At 32.0% G+C, this 19,238-nt stretch overlaps 1 protein-coding gene across 3 annotated transcripts; it reads left to right on the plus strand.

Moving 5' to 3' along the window:
• Positions 1–7,150: 7,150 nt before the first annotated feature.
• LOC133689213 (uncharacterized) lies at positions 7,151–19,150 on the plus strand. Of its 3 annotated transcripts, none has more exons than XM_062109000.1 (19): positions 7,151–7,432; positions 7,937–8,429; positions 9,858–9,949; positions 10,570–10,734; positions 10,834–11,227; positions 11,417–11,535; positions 11,633–11,705; positions 11,786–12,006; positions 12,088–12,132; positions 12,531–12,624; positions 13,036–13,227; positions 13,444–13,547; positions 13,669–13,750; positions 15,019–15,168; positions 16,608–16,718; positions 17,271–17,441; positions 18,296–18,355; positions 18,442–18,612; positions 18,711–19,150. In XM_062109000.1, exons 1-18 carry the CDS (start codon positions 7,392–7,394, stop codon positions 18,553–18,555), a joined length of 2,721 nt encoding a protein of 906 aa, XP_061964984.1. In that variant the 5' UTR covers positions 7,151–7,391; the 3' UTR covers positions 18,556–18,612; positions 18,711–19,150. The 3 variants fall into 3 exon arrangements, with proteins under 3 accessions (XP_061964984.1, XP_061964985.1, XP_061964987.1); XM_062109001.1 differs by having other exon boundaries at positions 7,979–8,429; XM_062109003.1 differs by having other exon boundaries at positions 7,991–8,429.
• Positions 19,151–19,238: the final 88 nt, after the last annotated feature.

A 19,238-nucleotide genomic window follows, 5' to 3' on the forward strand; every position in this document is an offset into this window, starting at 1 on the left:
AAATATTTGATGCTTCTTTTTAATTCAAAAGCAAAAATCCTAAAAAAAAAAACTAGTTTTGAACAAAGCCAAAAAAAAAAACTCTAAGTAACACATGCTTTTTTCAAAATGAATGGAAAATCTTATAGGAATTGGAAAAAAAAGTAAGAAAAAGTTTGAGGATGAAACTAAAAAAAAAAAAAATTAATTAAATTATCATATTTTAAATTAAATTGAATAGATGTAATTTAATTTTATCCCAACAGTAAAAAATATCAAAATTAATTATGAAAATTAAAGAAATTAATTCAAAAACAAACTAATCTCATTGGTATACTAAGTTTCAAGTGTCCAAGTGTCCAGTGACACACACACACACACACACATAGATAGCATTAGGAAGCTCATTAGAAGAGTCCATCCACCATGACTTTCACTTAATTTATTATATAATAGAAACTCACACTTACAAATATTTAAGAGGGAGTGTATCTTTTCAATGTGGGATAAACATCTTTTACTTCTTTACATTTACAAATTACATTAACAATCCCTCATAATGAATGTTTTTTTATTGTATAAAATTATACTTATAAGAATGTATTTTGCATTTTAAACCTTTAATTAGTGTTAGAACTTGAATCCTACTAAAGTTACTGGTGTTCATATACTAAATCAAAAATTTTATTGTAAAATCAAAGATACTACATATATAATACTATCCAAACTCTTAAAGAGGTTTAGAACTATTTAGCACTATTATGGCCATGTGCTAAAATCTCATTTTCATGAACATTTATAAGAGAAAACTCTAACTCTTGTAACATGCAGCACCACTTTTATATTCATATAGGTAGAATTGTACATGTATCTATTACATTAAACATGAATTTTTAAATTTCATTAAGAGCCTACACTTATCATCATTTACGTAATAGAACACACTGAATATTATCAAAATATGGTCCAAAATTAATTATTAGTGTCCAACATATACTAAACAGTAACTTGTTATTACCCTTTAAACTTAGAGATAAGCTTCTTGTTGATCCAAATTTGGGTTCCTATTATTGGTATCTTTGATAACAGGTTTCAATCTCATTTCATTAGCTGTTTTTTTTTTACCATGTCTTTAGATAGTTTTTTTGTGAGTGAATCTGTTAAATTAGTCATATACTTCACATAAACACTGGTGATTACCTCATTCGTAATCAACTCTCGAATATATCCATGTCGAATGCTTATATGTCTTAACTTACCCTTGTAAATGTTACTGTAAGCTTAAGATATAGTTGCTTCATTATCACAATATAAAGAAATAACTGACGTAGGTCATGACCACAACTTAATATCCAACAATATATTTTTTAGTTATTCTACTTCTTTACCTACAACAACCATAACAATAAATTTTGATTTCATGATAGAATAAGAGATGCACGTTTATTTTTTAGATGCCTAAGATATTGCACCTCCTCCGAGTGAGAAAATCCATCTTAATGTGGACTTATTATCACTCGATCTAGTTATCTAACTTGCATCACAATATCCTTCCATCACAGCTCAAACATCATAATAAAATAAGCCCAAATCAATCATTTTTTTAGATAACCAAAGACTCTTGCAATAGCTTTTTAATGATCCGTATTCGGTTTGTTTGTATATCTTGATAACTTGCATATAACAAAAGTTATATATGATTTGTTATCTCTTTACTTGTGTGATTCCACTTACTTACAACTTGTGAGTGTAAGGAAAACCTCTTAGGTGTGGGAGACACTTAGTCATGGGCAAACACAAGTGTAAATGGTGAGGAAATGATGAGTCTAGTAGGGGGCTAAACTACAACATGGAGCTGAAAAATTTCAACGAGAACTTAATTATGTGACAAAAGCTATTGTGGAAGATGGAAACCCATTTTTATATTTTGTTTAAATATTTAGATGTTCAAAAATTTACTAGGTTACATTTTATGGTGCTTTAAAGTATGCTCTTTTTTCATTTAAACATAACCTTTGAAATAATAAATGTAATAAGAGAACAAAAGATTTATATGGCCATCTTCCTATAAATACACTCAATTAGATTTTTCTTTTATCTCTTTTTAAAACATCTTTCTATAATTTCATTCTTCAACTAATCGTGCTATCCTTTTCACTGTATACTGCGTAATGTGTATAACATAGGTCAACTCTTCCTGTTTTTTTAGGCTTATCAACTTTTTTATCATACCATTTGCAATTCCTTACCTCTTGAAAAAACTAAATTGTCAACAGATCAACACTTGCTCCCCTTTAATTATTGCAGACTCCAGAAGGGTATTTATATCAATATCAAGACTCAGGAGTCTTAAAAGATCAGTTAAGTGTTGCTTTCTGAGATTGCAAGTGAAGTTGCTAGCCATGCTCTTGCTAGCTTCCTTTTAACACTGCATATTTATAATGAGTTCCAATGCATTATAGGCTAGTTTATTTTTATGGTTCATTGTTTTTTAAAATATTTTTTGTTTGAAAATTAATATTTTTATAATTTAATATGCTGATATTAAAAATAAAAAAAAATCTAAAAAGTTATTTTCATATATTTTCAATTGAAAAATATTTTTGAAAAACAATCTACATCGTATTATCAAATACACACTAACCCCCATGATATAGCATTAGTTATTGCCATTTTCCAAAAATTGCTCATTTTAAAATTTTAAATTTTGAAATGCTAATGGTGGGATTGATTATGCCAAAAACAAATCTATCTTTGAGAAGTTGACCTTAATAATATATTGATCAAGTTTGATCGATATAGTCTATGGAATGGATGAAACGTTACATCCAGATCGTAAATAGATGACTTTTTTGGTGAGTTATTTATGGAGTGTTATGAAGATAGTACAATCCATTTCAATTGTTTCATCATTGTCATTGAGAAGTATAGAATTGTAAATTGTTGGAACTGTAAAGGTTAGACGTGTGATTGTCCCCCTTTAATATTAAAAAATTATGGTTTAAGATTTTTAAACTACTAATGATTTAGTGCAAGCTTTGAATGTCTATATTTTTTAATTGAAAGTAGCTCCTTACATATATAAAATTGTAATCTAAGTAATTATTTAGTGTTGTTATGTCTTTCAATTGTTTTTAAAATTGTATTATGTATTTTAATTGTTATAATTTCAAAAATAATGTTTTGATTAAGATTTGTTTAATAATTGTGTGAAAATTGGATTAAATATAAATATATAAAAACCTATTCCGACCCAATACATTAACGTTATTAGTTGGAAATAGAGTTTCAAGAGTTCATAGAAATAACAGATAACATGCAAGAATAATCAAGACTAAATAGAAAATGAACTTTGACTCATCTCATCTCAAATCAAATCAATATTTAAAAGAGAAAGACGAGGTAGATTTTGATGATTTTATGTTTTAGCACCACCTTATTCAAATTCAATCCTTTGTAAATCTCAATTTTTTTATGGGGATTCAAATTGTTGAGGGTGTTTAAGGTACAATTGTAAGCAATTTTTCGGTTTGAAAAGTAGTTTTAATAACCACGATTAAGTGTATGAAACAACAGTTTGAGTGTGTTAAAAATATGTGATAGGTATGTGAAAATTATATTTAATGGTGAGCATAATAAATATTAGATCAAACATTAATTTATATATAACTAAAACAATGGATAATGTTTATGGGTGTGAATGATGAAGAGTTTGAGGAAATAAACAAATGGCACAAATCTTACAAATTTGAGAAAACTTCAAAAATGCATTTTAAAATGACTATGTATATTTAAAATCAAATAAATATTAAACTAGCTTTCAAGGATTTATTCAGCTTTACATTTATTTAAGTATAGTAAAATGATTGATGTACCAATACAAGCAATATATTTTTTTTTAACTTGCGTTCAATGGGTTTTTTTATCTTTTCAAAATGGTTTTTTATTATAATCAAGTTAACTTATGAATAATTTGTTCATTGCATTTCTCTCATGTTGTTTGGGTGGTGCATACAGTGGTTTTTGGAGGTCAAACGGTGGCTTTCAAGATGGCGTTAAAATTATATCAACGACCCCTACATGTCCAGGGAGTGCGTGTGGCCGACCAACCTTAGGTTTAGCATTGTTAGCCTTTTCTTTTTTTCCTTCTTTTCACCCCCCTCATTTATTTCCATGGTTGCCCTTCAATTTGTTTTTCTTTAAGATCTAGTCTTTATTCTTCTAGTTACTATTTATTTATTTGAGATGATTTATATAATTTGATTTTTTTTTTCAATTTCATCATATTTTAATTTTTTCTGTTATATTTGATCTATTTTATTTTGATTGCTATTTATTTTATTTTTGATGGTTTATAGAATTTGTTTTTATGATTTTATCTTTTTTTAGTTTTTTTTTCCTATCAGAGTTGATCCTCATTCTATTGATTGCTATATTTTTTACTTTGGCAATTTTTTTTTGATTTTTTTATTTTATCCTTATGTATTAAATTGGTTAAAAATTAAGTTTAATGGATTACAGGTTTAAAAGATTAACTTAGGTTTAGGAGATTTACCTAGATTTGTTTTTCTTTTTTTAAGCTTATGATTTTTCAGTTTCATCATTTGAAATTTATTATTTGCTTTGTATAGAAACTTTTATTGGTTTTAAAAACAACCTGGGTTACCTAGAGTTTTTTTATACATCGTTCTTTGTTAAATTTAGATTTTTTTAGAGATTTTTGTATTAAACTTAATTAATTGATTAAATATATACATGAGATGCTTACTTCATGATATGTTGGTTTTTTTTAATGGTGGTAAGGTAGTGTCCTTGATGGAGCAATAATGAGTTTCTAACGAGCTTTTCTTTTTTCTTCTCCCGGGTATTATATTAACAAATCATTTTTTATAGTTAATAATTGCTAATTTTTTGTAACTTTATTTACTATAGATGTTTTTTAATCATATTATTAAATTAACTGATTTTATTGAACATAGTCAAATCAATGACTCGGGTCTTATATTTTCTTATTTTGTTTTTTTTTAAATATTAGCGTTGCTTGAACATTTTTTTATCAATTTTTTCTTAGTTTATTTATTGTTATTACTTTGTTTCTTCATGCCATATAAATTAATTGAGCTTCTTAAATCCAATGGAAACAATGGCTTGAATCTCAATTTTGTTTTTTCTTTTTAAGAAATGCCTGTATCGCTTTAATATTTTGTTTATGTTTAAAAAATTAAAGTTAGCATGCTGCAAAGCACGAGCCTTCCATTTAAAAAAAATATGTAAGTGCTTAGTCAGTGCATTGTGGTCTATGAGGCAAAGTAATATGGATTACAATAATGAAGTGATGATTTTACTCTTCACTCCAAAATCATTAAGCCTTGCAAGGAGGTAAAATGGTATTTTTTTAATGGACAAAAAATCATTTATGAAGAAAAAAATTATTTATGATTTGGACGGGAAAAAAAGTTTTTATATAATTTCTCAACACAATAAAATTACTTAACGCTTTTAAAAATAGAACTTTTTAAAGCTGTCTCTAAGAGCTTTTATCTTATTTTTTAAATAGTGAAATAACTCATTTGACACTAAAAGCAAATTTTTTACAACCTGAGTTCAGGGCCTTTACATCTTTTCTTATATAATAATAATAATAATAATAATAATAATTAGGTTTGTTGAGTGGCTCTTTGTTAATATCAATATTATTAAAAAATTGATTGGTGTATTTGGATTGTCTTTGTGCCATTTGGGAGGCACATGAGACGCCATGTGAGAGTCATATAATGACTCTCTTGGTGGCGTTTGATTTGTCTTGACTTTTCCTCCATCTTGACATGACACGTTTTTCAAATGGACCTCTTGTTTGACGCTTGAGACCCTCTTTTTTTCCTTTCTCATCCTTGATTTTCATGTTCATCCTGTAAAATTTAAAAGCGACCCTTTAATTTTTTTTATTTCTTTACAATTGGTTATTGTTGTTTTGATTACTATTTGTTTTATTTGAGATGATTTATGAAATTGATTTTTTTTCTATTTCATCCCCTTTTATTTTTTTTTTATCTTTCAGATCTAGTCCCCGTTATTTTAATAGATTTTATTTATTTTGGATGATTTTTAAAAGTTTATGTTGTTTTACTATTTCTTCATTCCCAAGTTCTTTTTTCTACCAATTTGATCCTTATTATTTTAATTGCAATTTTTTTTGCCTTTGCAATTTTTTTTGCCGTGATATTTTTATATTTTTTTTTTCTGATTTCATGCCTCAATATTGAATTTGTTGGAAATTGAACTTCTAAATTGAGTTCGAGTCTAGAATTTCAAGGGTTACGAGTTTAGAAGACTAACTCATACTTCGGAAACTCGCCTGGGCTTGCATTCCCCTCTTTTTTCTTAACTCATGTTTTTTAGTTTTATCCTTTATCATTTATTTTATTGGAGATTGAACTCTATTATTTTTTTAATTTTCTTTTTACAGGATTATTTCACTAATTTTGATAATGACTCGAGTTTTCTAGGATCTTTTTATTTATCGTTTTATGTTGAATTTAGCTTTCTTTAGAGGTTTTTCATTTATATTAAATTAATTAATTAAATATAAGTATGATATACTTATTTCATGATATTTTATTTAGTTTATTTTATGGGTTATTATTTTAACAGCGCATAGGACCTTTCTTGATGTTATCATGAAACTGTCACAATAACTTTTGAACCATCTTTATAAGTTCTTTTTGATGAGTTCTTTTTTATGGCTAAACATTGTCCACCATAAAGCCACGATAAATTTCTAAGGAGTTTTTTTTTTTATTCCAAGTTTAATACCAACATATTATCTTTTTATAATTAATTATTGATTTTTTTTGTTCACATTATTTACTATTTTTTTTAGATTATATTATCAAATTAGATCAAAATTGAATTCAGTTAAGTTAATAATTGGAATCATATATATATATATATATATTTTAAATAATGACATCAGCTTTTTACATTAAAAAAAAATCTACCCGTATCTAATCTAGTTCTAAAACTGAAGGACGATCTACAAGAAATATATATATAAAAAAGAAGTATTTATAGGGCTATGTTAATACCACGTGGCAAACACTAGATCACTACCGGGGATCCAATCACTTGGAATCCTCTTGCCATTCACAGACACCATATTTTACTATACACGGGATGGGATGGTCACTCCCACACACATTCCTTTTCTTGTAGATTGCAGGAAGACCGAGCCATCATTCTTTTTTGTGAACGGACGTTTCTCCACGTCACCCAGAAGTAAAAACCTTACTGCCACGTCACCAAAACTTTCTCCTCTCTTCCTCATTACAGACCCTTCTATCCGCTTGCGCTCAAATTTTCCTGCGTGCCAAACGCAAACATTTTCCCTCTGACTTTCTAACCTTTACATTTACATGGAAGTTAAATTGCATCATAGTAGCTTCTTAAATTCAAGGTGCTCAATTCTTAATTTCATTTTTAACTTTTTTGTTTGTTTGTTTCATCGCAAGTTTCCTTTTTAGAGCTATCAGTCTTAACTCTGTAATTTTAGAGTAGCTAGGGTTTTTGGAATCTCTGCTTGTTTGGATGCTAAGAAAATAAGAGAAAATCAATATTCAAAACTAGAATTTCAGTTCCACTTGTGATTGAATTCCGTTAATTATATTGTTTATAATAACTTCATTTTTTTTTTGCTCTGAACGACTGTAAATGTGCAGTAAACTGCTTCATTGGTTCGATTAAAGTTTCGCGCAACTATTATGGTTCGTGTTGCGTTGAAATTTTAGTTGTGTTTGCTGTTGGGCATGTTAATTAGTTTGTTCATGTAAAAGATACATGCTTGGATTTTATGATTTCGTCTTTATACATGAAAGAAGAACTTGTAGAAGTGCTAATGTCTGGTGTGCTATTGTTTTAACATTAATGTGGTTAGAGCTTATTGTTGAGGTTTCCATTGCAGTTCTTCAAATCCATGCCTTTCACGAAATTCAATTGTTTCTAGTATTTCCTGCAGAAGAGTAGCTCACTTGGATTATCTTCTGATCAATTGGGGCAATTCAAGGAAAAGATACCCCATGAAGCATACGTTGTGGAGGAATGGAAATCATAGTCTTGATTATCAATCAATTGGATATAAGAAACTTAATCTGACACATATGAAGACAAGAAGGACGGGGCACCTTTTTCCCCTAGCATCCGGTGATGATGGTGTTACTGTCAATGGGACTCCTTCTGCAAGTGCCAACAGTGATGTGGAGGATATGAGAGTTAAACTCAACCAGTCGCTACAAGGTGAAGATTCTGGTGATAAACTTGTTCAATCTTTACACGATGCAGCAAGGGTTTTTGAGGTGGCAATTAAAGAACAGGGTTTGCTATCAAAGTTTTCTTGGCTTTCCACGGCCTGGCTTGGTATAGATAGGAACGCATGGGTGAAAACGCTATGCTATCAGGTTTATTTTCATCTCTGGGAAAGTTATTGGATAACATGCATCATCCATACCCCTTTTTACTTTCCTGTTCTACTCTAAGATATGCATGTCTGGTTCATAATATTATGGATGTGAGGAGTTGGCCATTCAATGTTATTGAACATAAATACCTCATCGTTGACTAATGCTAATCCTATGATGTTGCTAGGCTCTGTTCTTGAGAACATTCCAGTAGGGATACATTTTTTTCTTCTTGCTCTGTCTACATCACTTTAACAAGAAGAACAATTGTGATACTTTATCATTGAGGTCAATACTATTGTGCCACTTCCACTCGACCACTCTTAGTTCCTCAAACATGATGTCATTATCACAACCAGTATTTCTGCCACCTCCACAAATTGCGTTGTCACCATTCATAATGTTGATGCCGGAATTGTCTCTTTTATTGACACTCTATAATGCTGCCATAGCCCTCTTCATCTATCATCAAAACCATAATTTGTCCATGGCAGCATTGCAATGGGTACATGTATAGTTAAAATTACTGCTTCTGCTGAGGCCTCAACCACTGCAACCTTTGTTACAACTATGTCAACTACCATCTGATTTCTTTTATAATTACATGTAAAGGCTGAGGTTCTCATATCTGTTCAGCTTTATTATAAACCTATGGAATTACTGTACTGCCCCTGCCAACTGCCATTGTGATTGCATTAAATAAAAATAAATGTGAGTGATATGTGCTCTTCATTAGATTGTTCATTTTGGTGAAGTGAGTTCGTGTTAAGGTCTTTGGAGTCCATTTTGAGGCCATGGGATGATGCATTCTGAATGCCTTAGTCGTCCACTGTTGATTGGGGTCCACTTTTTCTGTATTTGCTTCTTTGTGGGTTTACTGTGATCTTTTGCGCGGACATTTTGTTTGAACTTTTCTTATTCATCTGACTGTGTCTCTGTTCTAGGTAATTGCCTCGAATAAACACCTGGACTAACTTCTTAGTGTATCATTGATCATTGATCAGTGATCTGATATGAATCCTTTGTTCAACTGATAAGATTCCTTCAAGATGTCCAGAGTTGTTATTTTTAATTCTTCATATGCTCCTAATATGTATATTTAGTTTCTCTACAACAAACAATATATCATGCTTATTTTACCCTCACCCTCACCCTCATAGAAACTTTGGTTCTAAATTCTCAAAACATTTTCCCAATTTCTTCCAAAAGGATTCCTACATGCAGTTATTGTTGTCCTTTTCTTCTTCAGTATACGTTTTAGCAGACATATTTGTTGCATTGTTTCTCTAAATGTTCTGAAAATTTAGTTATGTGTATCAGCGCATGTATTAGCTATAAGAGTCTTAGATGTAGTCTTTTAACTGTTGAGTTCTTCACTATTTTAGTCCAGAAAACAATTTAGAACATTTGATGCCATGTATTTCTCAGGCTTCTGTTTGCTCCTTACTACAAGCAGCACATGAGATTTCATCCCGAGGTGATGGTAGAGACAGAGATGTAAATATTTTTGTTCAAAGGAGGTAATGGATAATATTTATTTCAAATTGCCATTTCTTGTTTGGCTGATTCCTATTGAAGCTTCCAGAATTTTACCTAATTTCAGTCCTCTACTTTATTTAAAATTTTTACACCCTTTGTTTTATGCGTTTGATGTGTGTGAAAGATATATACAACAATTAACACTTTTTTGCACATCTTTCACCAACATTTAATACTTTGTCCATCTTTCGTTCTTGAAATAAGGACCTGAAACCTCTTTTCTGTTTGAATCATTGGTCATTTTTGGTATTGATATTTCAAAATCACTCGGAGCAGGATACCTTGTCATCCACGGCCAACTTTTACACCTAACTTTGATAAGATTTTACTTTAAACCCATTGGTGAAAACCTGCCCCATTGTTTCCTGATAGATGCTATTGCTAACCATGCAATCAAACTTTTGGATTTTCAAGTTTGGTCCTGTATGCTATAGCTCCTCCTGTCCTTTTCATATTCATTGGAGACCTTTGATTCCATAATTTCCATTTCTGTGTTATTCCAGCCAACATTGATTGTGTAATTTCTGTACTGATCTATCTTCTTTGGTTTCAACATGCCTAGACTTTTATATCTGTTTTAACCTCTTTTTTTTCAATGCAGTTTATTACGGCAATCTGCTCCCCTGGAGAGCTTGATCAGAGATAAACTATCTGCCAAACAACCAGAAGCTTATGAATGGTTTTGGTCTAAGCAAGTTCCGATAGTGGTGACTTCTTTTCTTAATTATCTTGAAGAGGACCCACGCTTTACTGCTGCCACTGCTGTGTATGTCATTATTTCCCTGTTACTGCATGTTGAGGTTTCCAGTAACGATTACAGTATTGATATCCATGTGATAATAAGGTTATTTTGATTTACTTATAGGTTTGGAAAAGGCTTGTCCTCGAGTCCAGGCAATGGAAGTGATGTTTCACTTCTTTTACTGGCACTGACTTGTAATGCTGCAATCATGAAACTTGGCCCCACAAAAGTTTCTTGCCCACAATTCTTTTCCATGATCTCAGATATAACCGGTAGATTGATGGACATGCTGGTTGATTTCATTCCTGTACGCCAAGCTTATCATTCTATAAAGCATATTGGTCTACGCAGAGAATTTCTTGTCCATTTTGGTCCTCGAGCCGCGGCATGCAGAGTACAAAATGATTGTGGTTCAGAAGAGGTGATTTTCTGGATTAATCTTGTACAGAAGCAGCTCCAACGAGCTATAGATAGGGAGAGAATGTGGTCAAGACTAACAACATCTGAAAGTATTGAGGTTAGTGCCAATGGCTTATGTGCAAATTTAGAGTATAACTGGGACTTTTCATCCTTCCAAGTGGTCCCTATTAATTTAGACCACACTCAAGTGTAAAGTGTCAACCATCAGTCTCATGCCCCTATTCAGAAACATATACTGTATTGTGGGAGAAAGATTTAATGGATAAAGAGCTGTTGTTGAATGCAGGTTTTAGAGAAGGATTTGGCTGTATTTGGATTCTTTATTGCCTTAGGAAGAAGTACACAATCCTATTTATCAGCAAATGGATTTGATATTCTAGATGATCCTATTGAAGGCTTCATCAGGTAGCTCTTTTCTTTCCATTGTTTTAACATTTCTGGACAAAGTTTGGTTTAGACTTCTTTAGCTTGGTCGTCTATCATTTCATGGGCTTTGTTGCAGGTACCTCGTTGGGGGTAGTGTTTTGTACTATCCTCAACTTTCATCAATAAGCTCATATCAGTTGTATGTAGAGGTCAGTCAGCATCATATATACTAACATTACTGTTGAACATTCTGTCTCAATAGTGAATAACATGATTTTCAATTCCATAGGTTGTCTGCGAGGAACTGGATTGGCTTCCTTTTTATCCAGGCAACATTGGCACCTCAAATCTGTCTCATGGACACAAAAATAAACAGAAGGATCCTCCAAATGCTGAAGCTATCCCTCAAGTATTAGACGTCTGCTCCCATTGGATCCAAAGCTTTATTAAATACAGTAAATGGCTAGAGAATCCATCCAATGTTAAGGCAGCAAGGTTTCTTTCCAGGGGGTAATTGAACTTATGTTGCCTTAGTTATTGCAAAACAAAGAGTTATTCTTTGATTTAACAAAACTTTCACTCATTGTTTAGGCACATCAAATTAATCGAGTGCATGGAAGAACTGGGAATGTCTCGGTAAGCTAATGGAAATGAAACTCTTAACTTTTTATCTGACGGGCACATGAATCATGCTCATAAGGCAGAAAATTTGTCCTAATATGAACGAGATTTGTATTCCATGTTTAAAAAATAAAATAAAATGCACCTCAACATGATTAAAAAACTTTAAAATGCTAGGAATGGATGGAAATCTTTTGAAACCAAAACGATCCTCCATTAAGTTTTATTTTGCATTTCAGTTTTAGATGCATTTCTTTTGGTTATTGCCAAGCAATTTATTGACATTTTGACTTGAGCTATATTTTTTTCAAAGACTTATTTCATTTCATTTTGTTTCATTTACTTTCATTTGACACTTCTTAAAAAATGATTCATAGTTGCGGATTTCAATTTACACTTTAAAAGTGATGCAGGAGAATGACAGAAAGCAATATCAGTTATTCTGTTGAGATAACAGGACCTGCAATTAATTTGACCACTGGCAAAGAGACAGATTCGTTCAATAAGGTTTTTCTCTTTCCTTTAGTTTATTTCAATATGGCCTATTATTCACATATCATTTTGGAACTTGGAAGGCACAACTTCCCCATATGAACATATTTCTCGCAAGGATCTATTTCCTGTGGCATGGGTCTGAAGAGAGGGAGAGGCTGTGGCTGAAAGGAGGACAAATTAGACAAGGGTAATTTGGTCTAATCAGTGCAATAACATTTATGAGGATGCGGAAACAGCGTCATCCCTGGCATAGTGCTTAAAGTGCAAGATGTTCTTGGTTGTTTTGCTTTCTTGTTGGTCGCAGCTTGCTTCTAGAGTTGATATTTAACCTCTATGTGTGGGCTTCCATATAGACCAGCTGTCCCTGTCCCTGTTTCTGTTCTATATGCCAATAGAATAATTGTGCTGTTCATTTGGTGTCAGGCATTGGAGAGTGTTGAAGGAGCTCTTGTGAGACTGGAAAAATTACTTAAAGAGTTGCATGTATCAAGCTCTAATTCTGGGAAAGAGCATTTAAAAGCTGCTTGTTCTGATCTTGAGAAAATAAGGAAACTGAAGAAAGAAGCTGAATTTCTGGAGGCATCTTTCAGAGCAAAAGCAGCTTCGCTTCAGCAGGTATTCTATTAGTTTCACCCTACAGCTTATTAATGACCACTGACTGCATTCCATTTGATTCACTGCTGACCTGTACTCCAAAAAAGTGCACTGTAATTCCTTTTTTATCTTTTTTTTTTAAAAGGCAGCTTTGCACGTCTGTTTTTACATGATAGTTATCATCTTTATTAAAATTTGTATATCTTACTGATAATAAATTACTGATTGAATCATCAGGGAGAAGATGAAAGTAGTCTACAAACTTCTATTAGTGAGCAGCAACAGTATTTTAAAGGGAAAGGGAGGAAGAATGCTAATGTGAGGTTAGATAGAAGTAAAAGGTATGAAACTTCCGCTGTAGGTTTAAGCTTTTTCCAACAAGTTTAAGTTTCTTTTTTATGCTATTGTCTGATTTATTTCATGCTCAATAGCAACTCCTTCCTCTTCTTTCTGAGTTGTCAGTAAATTTCAAGGAGCATGGAACCTCCTTGTGCGCTCTCCAACCAAGAAGCCTGGCCTTGATGCTGCAGTTGTAGATGCATCTGTATGCCCTCCCCTCACAATATGTTTTACAATATTAACTGTTTGTGGATGGAGTCTTTTTTAATGCATATTTTTGTAACTACTATGGAAATTCCACTCTCAAAATTGAAGCTAGTTTAAGGATTTTTTCTACTTGAAAGGTTTCTGATTGGAACTAGCTTAGAGGTAGATCCTTATAAGAAAAACTAAACTCAATGACATATCTTTATTTTGTGAAAGTAATATAAAAGCACACCTAGTTGGCCATTCGATAAATAGACGACTTAAAGCTGTTTTTATTCTTCTGGTTTCTATGATGTTCTTTGACCTTAGGTTATTCTTGTTGAAGTGCCTCACTTGAAGGAAGGGAAAAATTTAGGTACCGGCAGACATTTTTGTCCTATAGAATGTTATTTGCTAGGTATGCTATTGTGTGGTCCTTTTGAATATAGATTACCACTGTATGGTTCCATAAGCATCATATTTCCCAATTTGGTTCACGGTAAAGGTAATAGTTAGAACTTGGACATTAAATAAATTGACTTGACTAGTACATACAATTGGACTGATTTGATTATCAGCAAACAATTAAATGTACATAATGAATGATCTGTAAAAATGAATGGCAGCATAGTCGATTGGTTAGAATTAGATTGTTAATTATCCAATTTTTGAACCACTTGTTGCTTGGAATGTCAATAATTCAAGGCAATCTTTTTACTAGTTAAATGGAGCCGGTTCAAAAGTGTATCCCTTTTTCTAGCTGCTCCCTATTATCAATGCAGTAACTACTAAAACCAGACCAATAAATAATGGAAACTTTCTGTAGACCTAACTTCAATTTACCATTAGTGGATAAATTTCACTTCTTCGTATCTACTTCCTTTCAAAAAGAAATTATTAATTTATACAACTTGCTAAACTTCAATTGCAACTCTTTCATGAAAACATTGTATAGTATACTTTGCTATTCTTCATTGTGCATTCTGGAACCCTCGATCTTGATGTTGACTGGAAGTATACTAAAGGAGAGAGTAGCAACAGTGCTCGACCCAGTGATTAGGACTGTTTAATGTTTAACACTCTTGAATAAGTGATGACTGACAAGACATTCTAAGTTAAGATTATTATAACATTACATACCCATTTGAGAGAATTTTATCAACTGTGGCATTTTGTTCTCTCCTCTCTCTTGCTAATGTTGTGTTCTGAAGTATATTTTTTCTGTTAGGAGTTAAATTATTTTTTTATTAAAATGAAAGTTATGTAAAGTTGGTTTGGTAAATGCAGGGAGATGCAAATTTTGGGCAAACTACAACAAGTACGGGTATTGGAGAGTCCGAGTCCAATGAAATTCATCGTTTTGAACTTCTAAGGAATGAGCTCATGGAACTCGAAAAACGGGTCCGGAGAAGCACTGATCAATATGAAAATGAAGAGGTATGTCTCATGCTTTTTAACAGCACCTATATAACATTTGAATGTTATAATAGTTTTTTCCTCCATGCAATATGTGTCAGTACATATGCCTGAACAATTGTGAAAACATGGAAAAATCTGATAATAATGTGGGAAACAAATTTTGAAACATTGTAAACTGGTTCTGGTCCCACTAAAGTGGGTAAGGACTTTTAGCTTAATTTTCACCTTCATGGTTGCAAGCCCATAAATTTTATTATTGCTCGGTTTAATTACACTTTAGATACATGTCTTGTGGATTTTATTTTGGTAATTACATCTTTGTGATTTGGACCATTAAGCTGTAGAGGTCTCTTCATCTATCCGTAACCCACTTTATTATTGATTTTGAGTTTTAAATGGAAGATGAGATGCATGTTAGGTTTTTATTGGTTTAAATTTTAAAAATAAGAAAATTAAAAATTTGAAAAAAAACAAAAATATTTGTTAAAAATTTGGCCAACTCTTGATTTATTTATGGGTAGATTTTTTTTTGAATTCTTTTAAGTTAGATTTTTTTTCGTGATTTATTTTAAAAGGACAAAAAATGATTAAATTTTTTTTGAAAATATTTTATTAATTTAAGGTAGATTTGTTATTATTTTTTTTTGTAATTTTTAATCTTTTAGTTAACTGTTTATTTATCTACCATAAAAAATTTTTTTTTTTTAAAAAAAAAGTGTTAGTTTATTTTTTTTATTTCATCAATGAAGGATACAATTATGGATTTATTGATAAAACATACTCGATTCAATTTATGTATTTTTTTATATGCATAATCTTTCAATTTAATTTTTCATAAAAGTTTTGATCTAGAGGTTTGAGATTTTATAATTTTTACATAAAATTTACTTTTTCCTAACTTCTTTATTTGCCTAATAAGGAATTAGCTTTTTCAGTCCAAAATAAATTAAGAAAAAAATAGCATAAATATTTTTTTATTTGAAAAAAATAAAAAAATTATTTCTAGCTATAAATAAATAAAAAGTTAGTAAAGTTTTTAATCAATTTGTTTTTCAATTAGGACCAATAGAAAGTTGACATGTCTCCTAATCCCTTTAAAAGTGAAAATTAACAAAAAATTGAATTGACTATGGATGGAGGGATCTCTGCTGCGGAGTGGACCAAACCATAAAGATCCAATTGCCTAAATTGAAATTAAAAAACTGTCTTTGTCAAAAATTGATACCACAAGTACATCTAGTGCAATTAAATCAATACTGCTCCAAGCAATGACCCTGGAGACCTTTTTTTTAACAGAGAACATAACTTGCCATCTAGATTACTCAGAAATTATTGCCTTTTTTCTCAAATTCATATAATATCAACTAGTTTTATTTACAGTGACCACTTCCATCTATGTATTCTTTACTTTAGTTTTATGCTATGCTATAATTGCTTAAACTTTGTTTTATTTTCAGGATATTAAGGTTACAGACAATGATGAGGCTGCAAGTTCTCAATTAATCCAGGTTGAAATGAGTGAAAATATCATTGAAAAATCACTTGTAAAGCTAAAGGAAACAAGCACGGTATGGCTAGCCCTTTCATTATTTAGTAATTAATACAGTATTGTATCTTTCAAGCTCAACATCATTGAGTGGATAAGACTACCTAACGTTCTGTGCTATGATGGTGTTGTGTTTTTCCTATGAATTGAATTTTTCTGTTCTTTGCACCTGGCCTTTTGTGATTAAAATTATTTGGTTGGCTTGATGACAGTGGCCATTCAATTGGTTTAGTTAAAGCTACATGAGTAAAGTACAAGTCTTTCCAAGGCCCAAATATATTAACTGAAATAAACACATTGTTTCTGCATGAACATGAACATCTATTTGTACCTGCATTGGTTTTTGTGCAGGAATGCTAGGCATGGTGAAACAGATGCAAAATAATGTTTTCATTTCTTTGAATTGTTGAGAAGAAAAAAGAACCGAAGGATTTGAAACTCCCTCCCAGTTAAATCTTTAGTATACATTCTGTGACTACTATATGATGTATGGCATTTTAGGTTTTCAATTTTATAACTCAGCTCCTTGACTGTTTAGTTGTCATTTGTAACATATATGGTTAAATATGCACAGGATGTCTTGCAAGGAACTCAGCTTCTAGGTATTGATGTTGCTGCTGCAATGGGGTTTCTTAAAAGGGTCTTGATTGGAGATGAGTTAACAGAGAAAGAAAAAAAAGTTCTCTTGAGAACCCTGACGGATTTGGCATCAGTGGTTCCTATCGGTGTTCTTATGCTTCTTCCAGTAAGTCTCATCATAAAATTATCCTCATCAACAGTGTATTATTTTAGTTGTCTCATTTACATCCTCTCATTAATCTTCAAATACACACATCTCTTATGTCATTACTTCTCATTCATTCATCAGGCCAGTGTAGTTCTTCACTTCTCCTTCTGTTGTAGTGCAATTGGTACTGGTAAATGAAATATTGCTTTAGGACAATACAGTTATTTAGAAATACATGACCCTGGTGTTATTTTGAAGGTTTATGGATATATGGAACTTGTATTTGTTTCCATTACAGTTGGATTATTTCTGTGGCACAGCTTTGTGGATCACCCTTTTTTATTGTCATTCTATTTGAGAAATCCACTTGTCAACCTTCATATATTTAGCAAGTATAGAACCCGACCAAGCTTCTGTATGGTATATATTGATATCGTAAAATGTCAAAAATTGTTACTTCTGGTGCAAGTTAAAAAAAGGGATAGATGCCTAAAAATTTCCAAGCATACAAGAGCTTGGCTAGCTGCAAGTGCACCACTAACTGCCTACAAGTTGGCCAGGTTCACTTCATGTTTATAATCTGACTTGTCATTGGATCTGGGATGATTCTGTGGTTATTTTGATTGCAACTGATTGAAACTGCACCTCCACCACAGCAAAGATATTTTGAAATTTTTTGAGTGCAGGATTATGGGTGTTAATGATACGTGATCCTCAGAATTGGGTTTCTTATACATATGGTAAACTGAATTGCATATTCACAAGAGCTTCAATCCAAATCTGTGATATATTGCATGTTCTCAATTTACATCTGTCTTGCACTGTTTTTTCCACTGTGACCTGATGTAGAAAGGGTAATTTGTGCATTGTAGGTCACTGCTGTGGGGCATGCAGCAATGTTGGCTGCTATCCAGAGATATGTGCCAGCTTTGGTGCGTTGTTTCTGAGCTAATAACTTCCCTTTTTATGCTCTTCTTTAGATGTCAAATCTCCAGGCTTCTAATTTGTTCATTGGCAGATACCATCCACATATGGAGCAGAAAGGTTGGATCTCCTGAGACAGCTTGAGAAAGTGAAGGAAATGGAAACCAGTGACCTGGATGCCAAAGAAAATGGAGAGATACTATCCTGATCACAAGCAGCCCAGATTATGTACAGCCCGGGCAGTGAAAAAAACCTTCAAGATGAGGTAACTTGGAAATTATGTAATCTGATATCACTTGGTTCTGAATCCCATTGACAGTAAATTAGCATATAGTAATTCATTCCATATGTCTGGTATTCCAGGTAGACACCAATGACTGCAGTCCTGTGGAGCGTCAACCGGAGTGCCTGGCTAACGATGATGAGATGGGTGACCATCATAGCTGAACTGTGTCAAATGCGTAATGTTTAAGAACTGAACCTTCCTGTCTCCATAATCCATCTCTTTGATTACAGTAGAAATGATTTGGTTATGCACTGGCTCTGGTTCCAGCATTGTGTAGTTTGTCAATGGTTGTCTGTCCATATCACATCGACCCCCCTCATCCCACGTACCATTCCTGCAATTTTTCATATCAAAAAATTGTAACGACATATTACCCGATGTGTACAGTTCCCAGCTGGAAGTGCGTCAAGAATATTTACCTGTAATGTACTGGAGAGTAGCCACGGAAGAAAACACGAGTCCTTTCGGGGTTTAAATTTTCAATCCATAACTTCGGTGTTTGCAGAGATTTTTTAAATGCCTCCATCACATTCAGCGACAGAGTCGCTTTACCTTTGTCCTCAAAATAGTAACCCCTGCATACACACACCAAATAGTCAATTTAT

The sequence above is a fragment of the Populus nigra genome, chromosome 3 (genome assembly GCF_951802175.1).
Source record: "Populus nigra chromosome 3, ddPopNigr1.1, whole genome shotgun sequence".
Taxonomy (NCBI): domain Eukaryota; kingdom Viridiplantae; phylum Streptophyta; class Magnoliopsida; order Malpighiales; family Salicaceae; genus Populus; species Populus nigra.